At 45.7% G+C, this 16,068-nt stretch overlaps 1 protein-coding gene across 15 annotated transcripts in view; it reads left to right on the forward strand.

Moving 5' to 3' along the window:
* rbfox1 (RNA binding fox-1 homolog 1) overlaps window positions 1-16,068 on the forward strand; it is a 197,197-nt gene that overhangs the window by 164,175 nt on the left and 16,954 nt on the right. For 13 of the 15 annotated variants that reach the window (XM_028985482.1, XM_028985485.1, XM_028985486.1 and 10 more), the window contains 5 exons: window positions 6,468-6,611; window positions 6,907-6,960; window positions 8,619-8,711; window positions 10,551-10,611; window positions 11,940-11,993. In XM_028985482.1, the coding sequence (XP_028841315.1) occupies window positions 6,468-6,611; window positions 6,907-6,960; window positions 8,619-8,711; window positions 10,551-10,611; window positions 11,940-11,993 (406 nt within the window). The remainder of the gene's footprint in view (window positions 1-6,467; window positions 6,612-6,906; window positions 6,961-8,618; window positions 8,712-10,550; window positions 10,612-11,939; window positions 11,994-16,068) is intronic. The other 2 variants (XM_028985481.1, XM_028985491.1) reach the window with 2 other exon arrangements.

The raw sequence follows: 16,068 nt of genomic DNA on the forward strand, positions 1-16,068 counted from the left end.
TAATTATTAGGCAACTTAATAAAAAACAAATATATACCCATTTCAATTATTTATTTTTACCAGTGAAACCAATATAACATCTCCACATTCACAAATATACATTTCTGACATTCAAAAACATAACAAAAACAAATTAGCGACCAATATAGCCACCTTTCTTAGCAAGGACACTCAAAAGCCTGCCATCCATGGATTCTGTCAGTGTTTTGATCTGTTCACCATCAACATTGCGTGCAGCAGCAACCACAGCCTCCCAGACACTGTTCAGGGAGGTGTACTGTTTTCCCTCCTTGTAAATCTCACATTTGATGATGGACCACAGGTTCTCAATGGGGTTCAGATCAGGTGAACAAGGAGGCCATGTCATTAGTTTTTCTTCTTTTATACCCTTTCTTGCCAGCCACGCTGTGGAGTACTTGGACGCGTGTGATGGAGCATTGTCCTGCATGAATATCATGTTTTTCTTGAAGGATGCAGACTTCTTCCTGTACCACTGCTTGAAGAAGGTGTCTTCCAGAAACTGGCAGTAGGACTGGGAGTTGAGCTTGACTCCATCCTCAACCCGAAAAGGCCCCACAAGCTCATCTTTGATGATACCAGCCCAAACCAGTACTCCACCTCCACCTTGCTGGCGTCTGAGTCGGACTGGAGCTCTCTGCCCTTTACCAATCCAGCCACGGGCCCATCCATCTGGCCCATCAAGACTCACTCTCATTTCATCAGTCCATAAAACCTTAGAAAAATCAGTCTTGGATATTTCTTGGCCCAGTCTTGACGTTTCAGCTTGTGTGTCTTGTTCAGTGGTGGTCATCTTTCAGCCTTTCTTACCTTGGCCATGTCTCTGAGTATTGCACACCTTGTGCTTTTGGGCACTCCAGTGATGTTGCAGCTCTGAAATATGGCCAAACTGGTGGCAAGTGGCATCTTGGCAGCTGCACGCTTGACTTTTCTCAGTTCATGGGCAGTTATTTTGCGCCTTGGTTTTTCCACACGCTTCTTGCAACCCTGTTGACTATTTTGAATGAAACGCTTGATTGTTCGATGATCACGCTTCAGAAGCTTGGCAAGTTTAAGAGTGCTGCATCCTTCTGCAAGATATCTCACTATTTTTGACTTTTCTGAGCCTGTCAAGTCCTTCTTTTGACCCATTTTGCAAAAGGAAAGGAAGTTGCCTAATAATTATGCACACCTGATATAGGGTGTTGATGTCATTAGACCACACCCCTTCTCATACAGAGCTTAATTGGTAGTAGGCTTTCGAGCCTATACAGTGAAGTGATTGTCACATGTGATACACAGGAGCACAGCACACGATGCACACAGTGAAATTTGTCCTCTGCATTTAACCCATCACCCTGAGTGAGCAGTGGGCAGCCATGACAGGCGCCCGGGGAGCAGTGTGTGGGGACGGTGCTTTGCTCAGTGGCACCTCAGTGGCACCTTGGCGGATCGGGATTCGAACCGGCAACCTTCTGATAACGGGGCCGCTTCCTTAACCACTAGGCCACCACTGCCCCATGCATGAAGAGGATGATGTGGACAAAATACTCATTTGCCTAATAATTCTGCACTCCCTGTACAGACCATCATGCAATATGCACACAAACATACAGCAATATAGACCATCACCCAACACTCACACAAACTCACACAACACTCACAAATACAAATAAAGACTGGCGCGGTGGCCGAAAACGATTTAAACTTAAATAAAGAACATAAACAAACCCATAGGCGTGTGGCGATTGCCAGAACTCAAAACACATAACACTAAACAAGGTCAAGTTCGTGCATAGAGTTCACGAAAATGCCAGCGACCCCGAACGGGCGGAAACTTCCGGCATTTATGGGGCGTCAGGATTGGGTTCCGGTGTGGAGCCCAGCTGCAGGCAATCCTGACAGAGCCCCCCCTCCAAGGGCTACGTCCTCGGAGCCCCAACAGTACCATCAGTGGAGGCGGCGGGGCGGATGGCGGCAACCACAGGGCTCCTGCCCTGCTGTATCCTCCCCTTGGAGGACCCGGTCCCTCGGGCTGGCTCCCCGGCGTGGTCAGGCGTGGCGGCCCCGGTCCCTCGGGCTGGCTCCCCGGCGTGGTCAGGCGTGGCGGCCCCGGTCCCTCGGGCTGGCTCCCCGGCGTGGTCAGGCCTGGCGGCCCCGGTCCCTCGGGCTGGCTCCCCGGCGTGGTCAGGCCTGGCGGCCCCGGTCCCTCGGGCTGGCTCCCCGGCGTGGTCAGGCCTGGCGGCCCCGGTCCCTCGGGCTGGCTCCCCGGCGTGGTCAGGCGTGGCGGCCCCGGTCCCCTCGGGCTGGCTCCCCGGCGTGGTCAGGCGTGGCGGCCCCGGGTCCCTCGGCCTGGCTCCCCCGGCGTTGTCCCGCTTGGCGGCCCCCGGACCCTCGGCCTGGCTTCCCCGGCGGTGGGTCCCGCTTGGCGGCCCCGGACCCTCGGCCCTGGCTCCCCGGGCGTGGGTCCCGCTTGGCGGCCCCCGGACCCTCGGCCTGGCTCCCGAGCGTGGTCCCGCTTGGCGGCCCCGGACCCTCGGCCTGGCTCCCCGGCGTGGTCCCGCTTGGCGGCACCGGACCCCTCGGGATGGCTCCCCGGCGTGGTCCCGCTTGGCGGCCCCGGACCACTCGGCCTGGCTCCCCGGCGTGGTCCCCGCTTGGCTGCCCCGGACCCTCGGCCTGGCTCCCCGGCGTGGTCCCGCATGGCGGGCCCCGGACCCTCGGCCTGGCTCCCCGGCGTGGTCCCGCATGGCGGCCCCGGACCCTCGGCCTGGCTCCCCGGCGTGGTCCCGCATGGCGGCCCCGGACCCTCGGCCTGGCTCCCCGGCGTGGTCCCGCCTGGCGGCCCCGGACTCCCGTACCTGCACACAATAATCAGGGCCGATCCATCTGGGTACATGTGGGCCCTGTCTCCACATGTCCCCTCTGACACGTCTTGTGTCACCCCCTGCACCGCGCAGGGAGATTGTCCCAGAGCCTCCGTCGACTGTTCCAGGCACCCCAGGCTGGTGCCTTCTGGGACTATGCAGCCCCTCTCGCTGCACGGCCCTGGTGCCAAGGGGGGGGCATTGCCAGACCATCCAGCTAGCCCCTTCTGCGTCCGTTGGGACAAGCAGGCCCTCTTCCTGTCTGTCCCAGCTGGGTCCTCATGCCTACCCGGGGGCTCTATGGCGCTCCACCCCTCTGGAGGCAGACGCAGGCCCATGCCTGGCCCGCCCTCCTCACTGGCTACCGGAGGACCCAGCTCCATCGCTTCCCCACCTCCCCTCCCCTCAGGAGGAGTCCCCAACCCGAACTGCACCCCCCCAAAAAATTCTTTGGGGGAGCACCCCCCCCGGCTGGACTTAGGGGTACCTTGGGGCTCGTCCACCTCGCCTTGGACCGGTGCAGTCAGGTTGGGAACTCCCTCCCTGGGGTTCGGCTCTGCTGCTGGGTCACCATCTGGTGGACACAAAGAGGGGAAGTGGGGGCGACATACGGACACATATGCCACGCACACACACACAGACAGAGACAGACAGAAGAGAGGGTCGTCTAGTTCCCTCTCTGAGCACTCCGGGACCTCCTCAGGGGGCACAGCCAGGATCTCGGGAGGCGCGACCTTCTCGTCGCCCGCCAGTGCTTGGTCTTCTTGCCCCGGATCCTGACTGGCGCTGGATGTGGTGGAGGGGCAGAGTTCGATCCCTGGCTCAGGCTCTGGCCGATCAAACTCCGCCCTCAGTCTCTGCTGGAAGTCCCGAAAACTCCTGTCGGTCTCTCCCTGCTGCCAGGCAGCGTCGCTGGAGATGGTGGTGGGCGTGTGGCGTGGGGGGTGGTGGACGTCTTCTCCAGCATGCGGGGGCGCTGGTGATGCGCTGCCGTTCAGCTGGGGAACGTCCGAGCAGAGGGAAGGCGGGTCGGCGACTGGAACTGGGAGGGCATCTTCCCTGTGAGGCAGTTCCTCCTCCTCACTGTTGTCGCACCTCTGGGACTGACGTGGGTTTCCACGGACCTCGCAACGGACGGGCACGATGGGCGGAGCCATCCCGGCACCGACTGCCCAATCGGCGTCATCCTCGTGTTGGTCCGTGTCGACCTCATACCCTCGGAAGTCACGTGGATCTTCACGGATGTCGCGACAATCTCGGACGCGCGCGCTGGGTGGAGCCATCCCGGCCCCGACTGCCCAACGAAAATCCACGTCATTGTCGCTTTCGTCATCCGTGTCCTCCCACCTGTGACTCCGAGGGTCGTCCACCCTGCGGACATCCTGGACCCAGGGTGCGATCAACTCCCAGGGACAGTACTCTGGCCATTCGGGCTGGAGGCTGCCCATCCCCTCGCTGGAGGGACGCCGCCGTTGTTGTCGCTTCTCACCCCCCTGGAAGTGACGTGGGTCCCCACGGACCTTGCGACGATCGCAGACTGGTGCGATGGGCGGAGCCCAACTCTCGTCTCCCGTGCTCTCGTCATCGTCCGTGTCGTCCCAGTCCACGGGGAGCCTTGCCAGCAGAGCGCAGAGTTCTTGGCTCGACATGGCGAAGATCGTGGGGGTCGCATCTTCTGCGCTCGCTGCCCACGTCACTTCCTCGCTGCTGCCGACGCCAACGTCCTCGCTCCGCCCACTCACCCGCCGACGTTGTCGCTTCCGGGTTTCGCGGAGTTTCCCGGGGATGACGTCATCACTCGGCGCCGCGTACCACGGCTTCTCGGGGAGAAAACGCTCCACCAGAACGGGCGGCGCGTCTCTCCCCTGGTGTCCGCGTTCGCCGCGCCGCGCTGCGTCCTTCGCGGCGTTTCTTCTCCTCTGTTTTTTACCTCTGCGCTTTTGGGGGGGTCGCTGGCATTCTGTCACGTCTACGGACTTACGAGGGAAGGAAGCGCAGAGGTCTGACATGTTGGGAAGGGGTTTTTATTAACAAACAAAGAAATACAAATAAAGACTGGCGCGGTGGCCGAAAACGATTTAAACTTAAATAAAGAACATAAACAAACCCGTAGGCGTGTGGCGATTGCCAGAACTCAAAACACATAACACTAAACAAGGTCAAGTTCGTGCATAGAGTTCACGAAAATGCCAGCGACCCCGAACGGGCGGAAACTTCCGGCATTTATGGGGCGTCAGGATTGGGTTCCGGTGTGGAGCCCAGCTGCAGGCAATCCTGACACATACACACACATACAGCAAAACAAACCATCATGCAACATACACACACACACACATACAGCAGTGCAGACCATCACACAATATGCACACAAACACACATACAGAAATACAGACCATCACACAACATACACACTTAAACATACACACATGCAGCAATACAAACCATCATTCAATATACAAACACACAGATACAGAAATACAGACCATCACACAACATACACAAACAAACACACACACATGCAGCAATACAAACCATCATGCAATATACACACACAAACAGACACATAGAGAAATACAGACCATCACGCAATATACACACAAACACATACATGCAGCAATACAAACCATCATGCAATATACACACACAAACAGACACATAGAGAAATACAGACCATCACGCAATATACACACACAAACACATACATGCAGCAATACAAACCATCATGCAATATACACACACAAACACACACATATAGAAATACAGACCATCATGCAACATACTCACACAAACACACACACACATGCAGCAATGCAAACCATCATGCAATATACACACACAAACACACACATAGAGAAATACAGTCCATCACGCAATATACACACACAAATACACACATGCAGCAATACAAACCATCATGCAATATACACACACAAACACACACATAGAGAAATACAGTCCATCACGCAATATACACACAAACACACACTAAAATACAGACCACCACCTAAAACACACACACATACAGACAACTGCTAAATGCGTCCAGAACTATACACACTCATGTGCACATGCATATGCAGACCCTCACATGCAAATAGACACACATGTTCAATTATTAGACAACATATACAAACACTGAGGCTTAGACATCACCCACTGAGACTTCCCACAGCGGCCACACCTGACTTGCCTACACACACACACACAGAGCGGGTAGTTACCGATTCACACATTCATAATACACACATTACATAGCCATTACCGTAGATCCTGAATGGAAGATGTGTGTGTGTGTGTGTGCGTGTGCGGGGCAGATGTACCTCATACTGACCAGCAGAAGCGAGTTTCAGGTGCTGGCCGATTATGAGGACAGACTGACCCATTTGTTTAGGCTCCTCTGGAGCTGATGGTGATCCGGGAAGCAGGCCCTGCCGTCTGACCGCAAATTCATTTTAGGATCATCACTACGATTACCAGGGCTAAATTTGTACATGCTGTAAACACGATTTCATATCTGCGCTGCGTGCCAGTTGTAGTTTGATTGTGAAGTTCACGCTTTCTTTCTCTCTGTTTCCATCTGTCCCCACCCCTTCCTCCTTCCAGCAGACAGACGATGCAGCACAGACAGACAGCCAGCAACAGACGCAGTCGTCTGAAAACACGGAAAACAAGACACAGCCCAAGCGGCTTCACGTTTCCAACATCCCCTTCAGGTTCAGAGATCCAGACCTCAGGCAAATGTTTGGCGTGAGTGTTTTGTCCTCCTCCGTTTTCCCTCCAAACTCAGACGTGGCATTGCAAGCCGCTCTGTAGAATCCAGAAACTTAGATTTAAGCACTCGTTTTTCACACAATACATTGGAAATAATTGTATTAAGTGCTGTAGACCCTGCCTCTGCGGCATGAGGAAACTGTGATGACTATTGATCCCAGGAGCATGAGGGCAATCTCGTAACTCCCATAATGCTTCTCAGCATTTTATTTCAATAAGACACTGTAATGAGGACTTTTTTTAATGATTTTTTTGTCTCTTCTCTTTGCAGCAATTTGGTAAAATCTTAGATGTTGAGATCATTTTTAATGAGCGAGGCTCTAAGGTAAACATCGATTCATTCTTTTCCTGCATGCTTTCTATACACAGTGTTATTACAGTTATTTCAATAGCAGGGTTCTACACAGAATAGTCATCATATAAATATTATTATGCATTAATCTGGGAAATAAAATGTTGATTCTGTGTTAAATGTTAAGTAGTCCAATATTTTAAGAAGGTCTGAAATAATGTACTGTGCCATGTATAATGTAGGGCTGCATGATTCTTGATCACAATTTCAAAAATAGCATGATCACCCTTGATCACTTATGCCCAAATTACAATTAATGTAAATACTGTTAATAAAATGTAACTTTACAGTTGGATAGATATTGTATTCAAATTTATACACTTTAAATATAAAAACTTTCCATTTAGTAAATGTAATGTGATCTAGGATAATAGCTCTGGAGACCAGAAAGTGGCAATATAAAACCTTTACTTTTGCTACCTGGCAACTCATTCACAATCTGACTGTGTTGCTTCTATATATGAGACTGAATGTCGATAAGTTTGATCTTATTTCTATGCCTTTACTTCTGTGTGAAAACAGATATATTGATAGTCATTGGAATCATGGAAATGGCACTGATCCTTAACCTAAAGGTGAGGGTCTTTAAAAAGGAACAACTTCCGATTTATTCTTTTTGTTCATTTTTTTATTCATGGCCTATCCAAACTTGCATTGGAATTGTATTATTTACTCATTTCAATGAGACCAAATTGGCGCTATTCTTGCGATCCTAATTTCGCGATTAATCGTGCAGCCCTGCTATCATCTGTACATTACTGAGAAATTGTAGCCTTTATCAATTTTAATCAGAGTTAATTGTGGCAGGCCCTTTGACAGGCAACCTCACAGACACATTAGCACTCATTGTGATTGTCATTGCGCTTTAGACAAAATGTGTGGAGATTTGTTTGACACTCGTCACCACGGTGTAATGTTTGATAATGACATCCTTTGACTTAATTAGAGGCTCAGCGGTTAATGTCAGTGGGAGTGTTTTGCTAAAAGTTAAAATGTGACACACCACTATAAAGAAGTCATGTACCCCTGGTGTTGCATGAAGAACATCCCTAATGAGTAACATCACTGGCAGTGTTGTTCAGTGCTACGGCATTTATCCTGCCTTTATTGGAAAGAAATTATGTTCTTCTGTTACAAATGGGGAAATAACAGTGCATGATAACTGCTAGAAAATTTCGCAATTATTTTCCAAAATTTTTATGAAGTTTTTGTCTTCTTTTCTTTTTTGTTAATTTTTTTGTGCACAGTGTGGAACTACAACATTTATTTTGATGCCATTTTTTTGGTAGATTTAATTTCTTCTGTTATGACCTGTTAAAGGTATTTTACTTATTTTAACTTTCTGGAAATGATGTTTCATTTTCATGTTTTGTTTTTATTTTTTAGAATGTTTTTCTTAGTTAGAGGTCTCTTAACTACAAAGCCGATTTAATGTTCTACACATCTACATAATGGCTTTAACTATTGCACATCTCAATGCTTGCATGATGCAGGAAAACTGTAAATGAAGCAGCAGCTGTAATGTGTAAGAGATGGAAGTGAGGTAGAGCCACAGTGGATACGTTCTTTTGGTGGATGACTGGATTAATAATTGTGCATGTTGTTCTATTCCCTCTCCCACCTGCATGCAGGGTTTTGGTTTCGTAACTTTCGAAAGTAGTGCTGATGCGGACAGGGCGAGGGAGAAATTACACGGCACGGTGGTAGAAGGCCGTAAAATAGAGGTGCATGTAACAAATATTTCCCTTCTCAAGTTCTTTCTTTTGTTTGTTGGTTGGTTTGTGTTTTTTTTTTCTGTACTATTTATTTCGTTGTGTCAATGTGTCTGCTTCACTCTCATCTCAACTCATCAGGTGTCTCACTTGCGTCTCTTCATGTGCACCTATCCCCACCCCCCACCCCCCTTTCTGCCTCCCCCGCATTTAATTTAATCTGATTTCATCTTCTCCACTCATAAACACATGCCAGTTCTATTGGTGTATTCTGTACTCTGTTCCTATCTGAGATTTTTTTTTATTAAGACTGTTCCTACTGAGCTAATGTGGTGTTTTGTTCTGTTATCTTGTTGGTTTTCAATTGAGTTGGCATTCACTTCTGTTATCTTGTGTTTGAAGTGCACGCTTTGGCTTAATGAGCAAAAACCGGGTGCAGTAACTTTGCCAGGCCAACTTACATTCAGTAAATTGTATGATGATGGCCAGTGACCTTATTGCAGGGTTGATGAGGGATCTGCAGTGGCTTGAGACTTAAGCACACCAAATCCAGCCAAAGCGTTAATTGGGACGGCAGGGACGCATTAAGGAATCTTGTGATTAGAAATGAGGCAGTGCAAACTTTTTTTTTCCTTCTTACTTTCTACTTACAAATTTGAGCTCGCGCAGCAGCTGAGCCCTGCGAGCTGCAATATAATTCAATCAAAACTGGAGGAATCAGAAACTGAAATAAATTGAGCCCAGAGAAACGTAATATAATGTGATCACTGTCACCACTGTGTCCCATTCAACACTGTCTCCTCTATGAAAGACTTCTGTAGAGTGTTTCCCGTGTGACGTGGTGCAGCCACTCAGTAAGATTTTGCATATTTTGCCTTCTCGTTTCCCTCCCCCCCTTTTTTCAACGATAGCACGTAGGGCCCTCACCAAACGCTCAGTAACCATGGTAACAATACATACACTCGCGGGCGATGGTGTGGACTGGTAAGTGGAGAGACCCATCTGCCATGTCACGTACTTTTTTACGCGCTGATACCACGTGATTTCTTTTTCCTTTTTTTCCTTTTATTGTTTTTTTTGGTTTTATTTTTCTTGATGCTATTTTATCTCTTGGTGCGCGTGTACTTGATTGTCCGTTTAGCTGCGTGAGAGCCACTGACTTGGATTGGACTGACTCGTGCACATCTTATTCAGACTGTTAACTTCATTATTGTGTTAAACAATGCACCCTATTTTTTATCCTTTTGTTAGCTGTCGTTCAAAGCTGGAATGAGTTGATTTGATTTCTTTCTTTTTCGTTTGACTTTTGTTTTTTGATACTTATTTTTTTATTATTATTCTTGCAATGATACGAAAGGCTCTTGTGCCAAGTGTCTGAATGCTACATGTTGCTTTTTTCCGACGATACTTCTACTCCGAAGGTTTTTACTGTATGTTGCACAATGCCAAACTTGTCTGTCCTTTTCTTTGACATTTTCGTTACTCTTTTCTTTAACCTAGTCGCTCTCCCCCTCCTCCACTGCATGCTTTCATATATGAAAAGCTTTTTGTTTGTTGAGTGCATTTTGTGTGTTTTGTTCTCCACTCTTTTCAAGTTTGTCATATACAACAATGCATGCTGAAAACTCTCTTTTTATGAAAATATTGCAAATGTTTTATTTGCTTTGTATGTCCTTTCAATATTCATGTATGAAATATTTTAAGTGAATTGAATTTGTTTGATATTTTGAATCGTTATATATATATAAAATAATGATATGAATGCATGCAGCTTTGTCTTTTACAAATATATTTATAATTAACAGTAATTACAACTGAGACTCGTACAAATAAACACCCCTCTGTACTTAGGTTAACAATGCAACAGCACGGGTAATGACGAATAAAAAGACCGTCAATCCATATGCAAATGGTGAGTACAAATTCAAAAAATTTCACTTGTTTAAAATGTAATGCACATCTATAGCATTATATATTACTATATAGGATAGGACATGCTATAACAGTTAATATAGCACAACTGCAACTGCTCTTATGCAAGCAGTTGCACATTAACATTCATGAATGATGGTTGTAGTAGTGGAAAAAAACTTTGTGCCTAGTGTGTTGAGAAAAGGTTTGATTTCTAAGCAGCTTTTTCACTTGTAAATTTCTATGTATATATGTATTAAATGTGCTATATGAATAAATCATCTTCTTGTAATTTAGTCAGTAACCATGAAGCTAGCAGACGTTTGTGACCAGTGAAATAACAAGTCATTTTTGCAGTCAGAAAACCCATGTAGCGAGAAACCTTTGTTCAATTTTACATGGAATGATTAACAATATATCTTGGAAAGTATCTTATACACTTTCAAATTACATGTATTTTAATTAATAATTTGCTCTTCTCATTATTAGACACAGATTTGAGAAAGACTCTAATATTCCCCGATAATACTGCTGTAAGAGGTTAAACAGAGCTATGATCTGTAAGGAATACCTGAGAGAAAGAAATATTAAATATTTGGGGATTTTTGCTGGGATGGTATGAGTGATGGCAGACAAACAGAGGATGGTGACCCCTGTGACCCATCTCCAGTCGGCTGCATCCTCAAAGGGGATTCATGTCCTCCGATGCCCCTGGCCTGTGGCCATTTCCAGGGTGTCCCAAGGAGTGAGACAGCAGCGTCTGCCACATGTGATTAACCTGCAGAGCTCCTTTCTGGCTCGCGGCCTGCACTCTGCATGAGAGGGAAGTTTTAATTGTTGCTATAGGAGAGCAGAGTGCTTGTCTGCACTGGGCAGTCTCTAGTGACATGTCATGGCACAGCAGTCATTCTCTCTCTGTCTCTTTGCCTCTCCTTCACAATATGAAAAAAAAGTTGGATAGTAAGATGAAAACCGAGACGACCTTTCAGCTGTCATTTGCCATCTCAGAGGGTTTTTTTCCTCCATTTTCTCACACAGTGCACTTCTCGACGGGCTTAAACTGACAGGCCATTTGTAGAAGTTAGAGTCTGAGAGAGATCTGTCAGGATCTTCTCCTCCATCTCCCAGCACGCCATGACAGCACTTCACTGTGCCCTGACCTCAACCAGCATTGTGAAAACAGCGTGCAGCACCAACTGCGGCCTTTACTTACCCATGATTCCCGACACCTCCACTTACCACATGAAAATCGCTTAAAATGAAATGGCCCAGCATGGTGAAATCCTAACAGTTTTCTCTCTCTCTGTTTTTGTTCTTTTTTGTGTCTAGGCTGGAAGTTAAATCCTGTAGTGGGTACGGTCTACAGCCCCGAATTCTATGCAGGTGAGTGATCGCGTGGTGTGCTTTTGAACCCCCGTCTTCGAGATTTGTGCCACAGATGGTGTCTTAATGACCCACTGGGGATTCTGAAGTTTAATACTTCCAAGTTGGAAAAAATCAGTGGGAACAGCTGTTGAACTCATGCTCCTATTTTCCTTCCTAAATTCATGACAACTGGATGGGTCCATGTGTTCTTTGATATGCAGTTTTACACAATGGACTTTTTCTGGTGGTTCAGTCGTAGTTATTACAGCTTTATTGAATGATTGTTATGTTTAAAATGACCCATGTCTGTCTTTTTTTCTTGCAATTAATCGTTACTACCAGAGTACATTATTCCTCAAGCACCAGTGGTTTGATGATGAAGATACTGAGAAAAAAACACAAAACTGAGTCAAATAACAGTTTCATGAGCGTTACGTAGGGCATTTTCTTAAACAGTGATAACAGCATTAAATCCACCGACAGCTGAAAAGAATAACATCAGAAATACAATACACAAAAAGAGTAAGCAGTGTTCCCAGAATGCTGTGTGTAGTATCAAGAAGGACAACAGAACTGTTAGAAAGATCAAGATTTCAGTCAGGACATGCATCTGGGGTATGAGATGGAAAAGCATGTCACATCCATACAGTCCCCATCTTGCAACTTGCATTGATCTACTGTGAATATCAGAGCTGTTTTTATGTTGATGTTGATCAGTGTAATTACTTAACTGGGAAAATGATATAGTATTGTTCAATGAATAATAGTCTCCCAAAAAAGCTCTGTTTGGCATCTTTTGGCATTAAAATCTTGTGTGAATATATAATAGATGAAATTTAAAGCTAATTAAATGCCCAATTAAAAAGGAGGTTATCTGTAAAGTACACTGGATGGGAGCTGCATTAATGGTGACCTCAATCTTTGCTCTTCTCTTGAGAAACTGTTGGCTGTAAGTCTGAATTCTCCTGCTCTGGCGGCGAGTGATTATTCCAATTACCCAGAGGGCCTCTCTCTCACTATGTGTGATGGTGCGCCTGGCTGAGTAGTCCATTGTCACAACCCTACAAACACACAACCCATAAACACACAGCTGACAGCTAGCATCAAGTAAGCTTCTAAGAGTTGCTGGAAGCAGTGAGTTCATAGTGTTCGATTTTTCTGAATAAATTGATTTTTACAATGTTTTAAACATTGCTGGATGAAAAATAAATGACGTTAATTGAATTAGAAATGATCACAAAGGACATAATGCATAATATAATTAGACCAATACTGGCTCAAGGTTTCCACACTCAAGGTTTGAGTGTAGAACAGGGTTCCTCAGTCATGCTCATGGAGGACTCCCTTTACTGATTACAACCTGCCACATTCATTTTCAGGTCATTAGGTCAATGCATGGGGGTAAGAATACTCCATGAGCACAATTGGTAAACACTGGTTTGGTAAATGGATGGATGGATGAATTGATGTGCTTTAATTTAGACTGATAATGACCATTTTGACCATGACTATAAAATTATTAAATGTCTAAAATGCTATTTTAATAAATTGCAGACTAAAACTAATCAAAATGAATTCTGTATATGGGTGCATATGTCATGTCTTTCTATCTCTGGTTATATTGGTCCATTCCTGACTTTTGACCACCTATACCCATTTTCTCTGTTTATGGTGGAAAAAAATATTAGGATTTTATGACAATAAGAAGAACCTCAGGGGGAAAGGGGTTAGGGGGCATGGTAAATCATATTTTTTACAAGGGTACTAAAGGAATGACGTATATATTGTAAATTACAATCAATAGTTTCAATTTCTCCAGACAGTCCTAATTCAGCGCACATTCTGATAATTGCAAGATAGCTCATTATTGATTTGCTTCGTATCACCCTTCAAATCTCAAGACAAACCATGTCCCATTAGAGTTCCTATGTTGAGTTCGTTGAACTTGGACTAGTCCCTTTTTTCTCCTTTAATTATAATTACAACATCATTAACATGCCATGATTGTGCTGATATTGGAAAATGCCTTTAATGATTTTGTTTAGTCCGTGACTAAAAATAGGCATTGGCAGCCAGCTTTTTTTCTTAATTGCAGATGGAAAATTGCATGTCTGTAGAAGTGATGACTCCAGGCCTTAACTGCTTCAAACAGAGCAAATTGTGGGGATGAATCTTGATAAGTGAGCATATCTGGATGGAAATCGTGTGTGGGTGTGTTTGTAGCCGTATCGTCGGGCTTTGATTCATGTGATGAGTGGCTTCTTTTTCACCCCTGCATGATGGCAAGAGCGTCATGGAGCGAGACAACCAGTACGGCCACTTGAACTCTGTCTCACCTGAGGCGGGGCTGTTGATTTAAGATGTCTTTGATGTTCATTAACGTGCCTCTCGCACCAGGAAATGAAAGCTATCAGGAAGACACCAAGGAGCACGGAGCTTGCCGGGCTGTGGCTACCTGATCTCTGATTAAGTGTTACGTCTGAGAGAGATTAGGGGGCTGCTGGAAAAATTAGAGTTGAACCAATTTACTCCAACAGATAATAAAAATGTAGTCCAGCGCCAAGGCAGTGGAAATTCAAACAGTGGTATCCAAAAAAAAGTCTGCACAATTAAATATATACTTAAAAATACTCTATTTTGATTTACCGAAGGGTTAGAGGCCATTGATAAGAAAGTCAGTAGAAATAATAGAATTCAATTAAATAATAACTGCCCTGTGCCCAATGTCGCAGGATGGGCGCTGGCACCCACAACCCTGATGGTTATAGATAGTGAGTGATTGAATTACCTGAACTGAGGATCAAGTCTGGCTGCACAACGACATTTCACATTCTCCAAACCCTTAGACACCAGAACCCAATCCCAGGCAAAACCTCTAAGATCATGATCATGTCCTGTATTTATTTACCATTAAACAGCTAAACTAGCTAAAGGACCCAAGCTTTGACTTTGTCACTAGGCGGTATGACCTAGTGGGTTTTGATCCAGGTATAAAATGGATAGACATATTGGCGTCAATGAAACCTATTTGTTGTTGCACTCAGTGCCTGCACAGTTCTTTTGGTTTTAATTAAGCTCAGCATTAAAGCGGTGATCGTTGAAGAATAAGAGGAACAATTAAAAATGACCTGGACATGTGTAGGGAGGTGATTAAACATGTACATTAATTAAGTGTCTTTTTAAATGTATTTCAGCCCTGTGTTTGCCATGTGATAAAGCACACTAGGATTACAAAGCAGCTAATGATGGAATGAAGAGCAGCAAAGTTTTTTTTTTTTTTTTTTCTTTTAACTGTATCATTGTTGCTTTTTTAGCTTTGGTAGGAACATGGTACTGCAAGGAACTGTGAAATTATATCAGCTTCTGTAACATACAAAAAGTATAATAGCTGATTAGAAGCAGTGCACCATGAACATGCTTTTCTTTGTGCTAATGCACAAGACAGATATTTAAGCAATTAGTGGAAACGTGCCCCAATTAATTTGGCACATCCTTCATTCTGTCGTTCTTTTTATTTGGTGGCCCTGGACATTGGCTTGGAATGTGACAGGTCCTTTCATTTTCATTTTTCTTCGCATGCCTTGGCTGATTCAGGAAAATTAAAGGCTCTTCATTTTACCTTGGCTTGTGTTTTGTACAAATGAGAGTCAAAATTAAGGTCTCGTCTTGGCAGTGCCACTGCAGACAGAAGAATTTTGAGTTTTCGGTAGATGGACAACCAGAGAAACGATTCCAGTGCAAGTGAAGCTACCTCGTGTCGGTTTTCCATGCCTACTGCACTCCCTAGCGGCAACAAAAGAACAAACCTGCATCCCTCCTGCGCACCCACAATTTTTTCCTTCTGCACGTGGCTCACAAGGGTTTTGCACTCCCACGCCCAGCCCCCACCATCCACCAATGAAAGAACATGATCTAAGTTGTTCATTCAGATGCATCTTGCATATTTATCCTCCTTCTTTTAACATTCGGCACATCAAAGATGTGCTTACGTGCACTGTGCAAGCTAAACATCTCAGCATCAGGCTTCTTTTGACTTCTGTGTTTCAGCAGGGAAGAATGACAATATGCCCACGTCAAAACCCCCGCCCCGTTG

This window comes from Denticeps clupeoides, chromosome 7, assembly GCF_900700375.1.
Source record: "Denticeps clupeoides chromosome 7, fDenClu1.1, whole genome shotgun sequence".
NCBI classification, from domain to species: domain Eukaryota; kingdom Metazoa; phylum Chordata; class Actinopteri; order Clupeiformes; family Denticipitidae; genus Denticeps; species Denticeps clupeoides.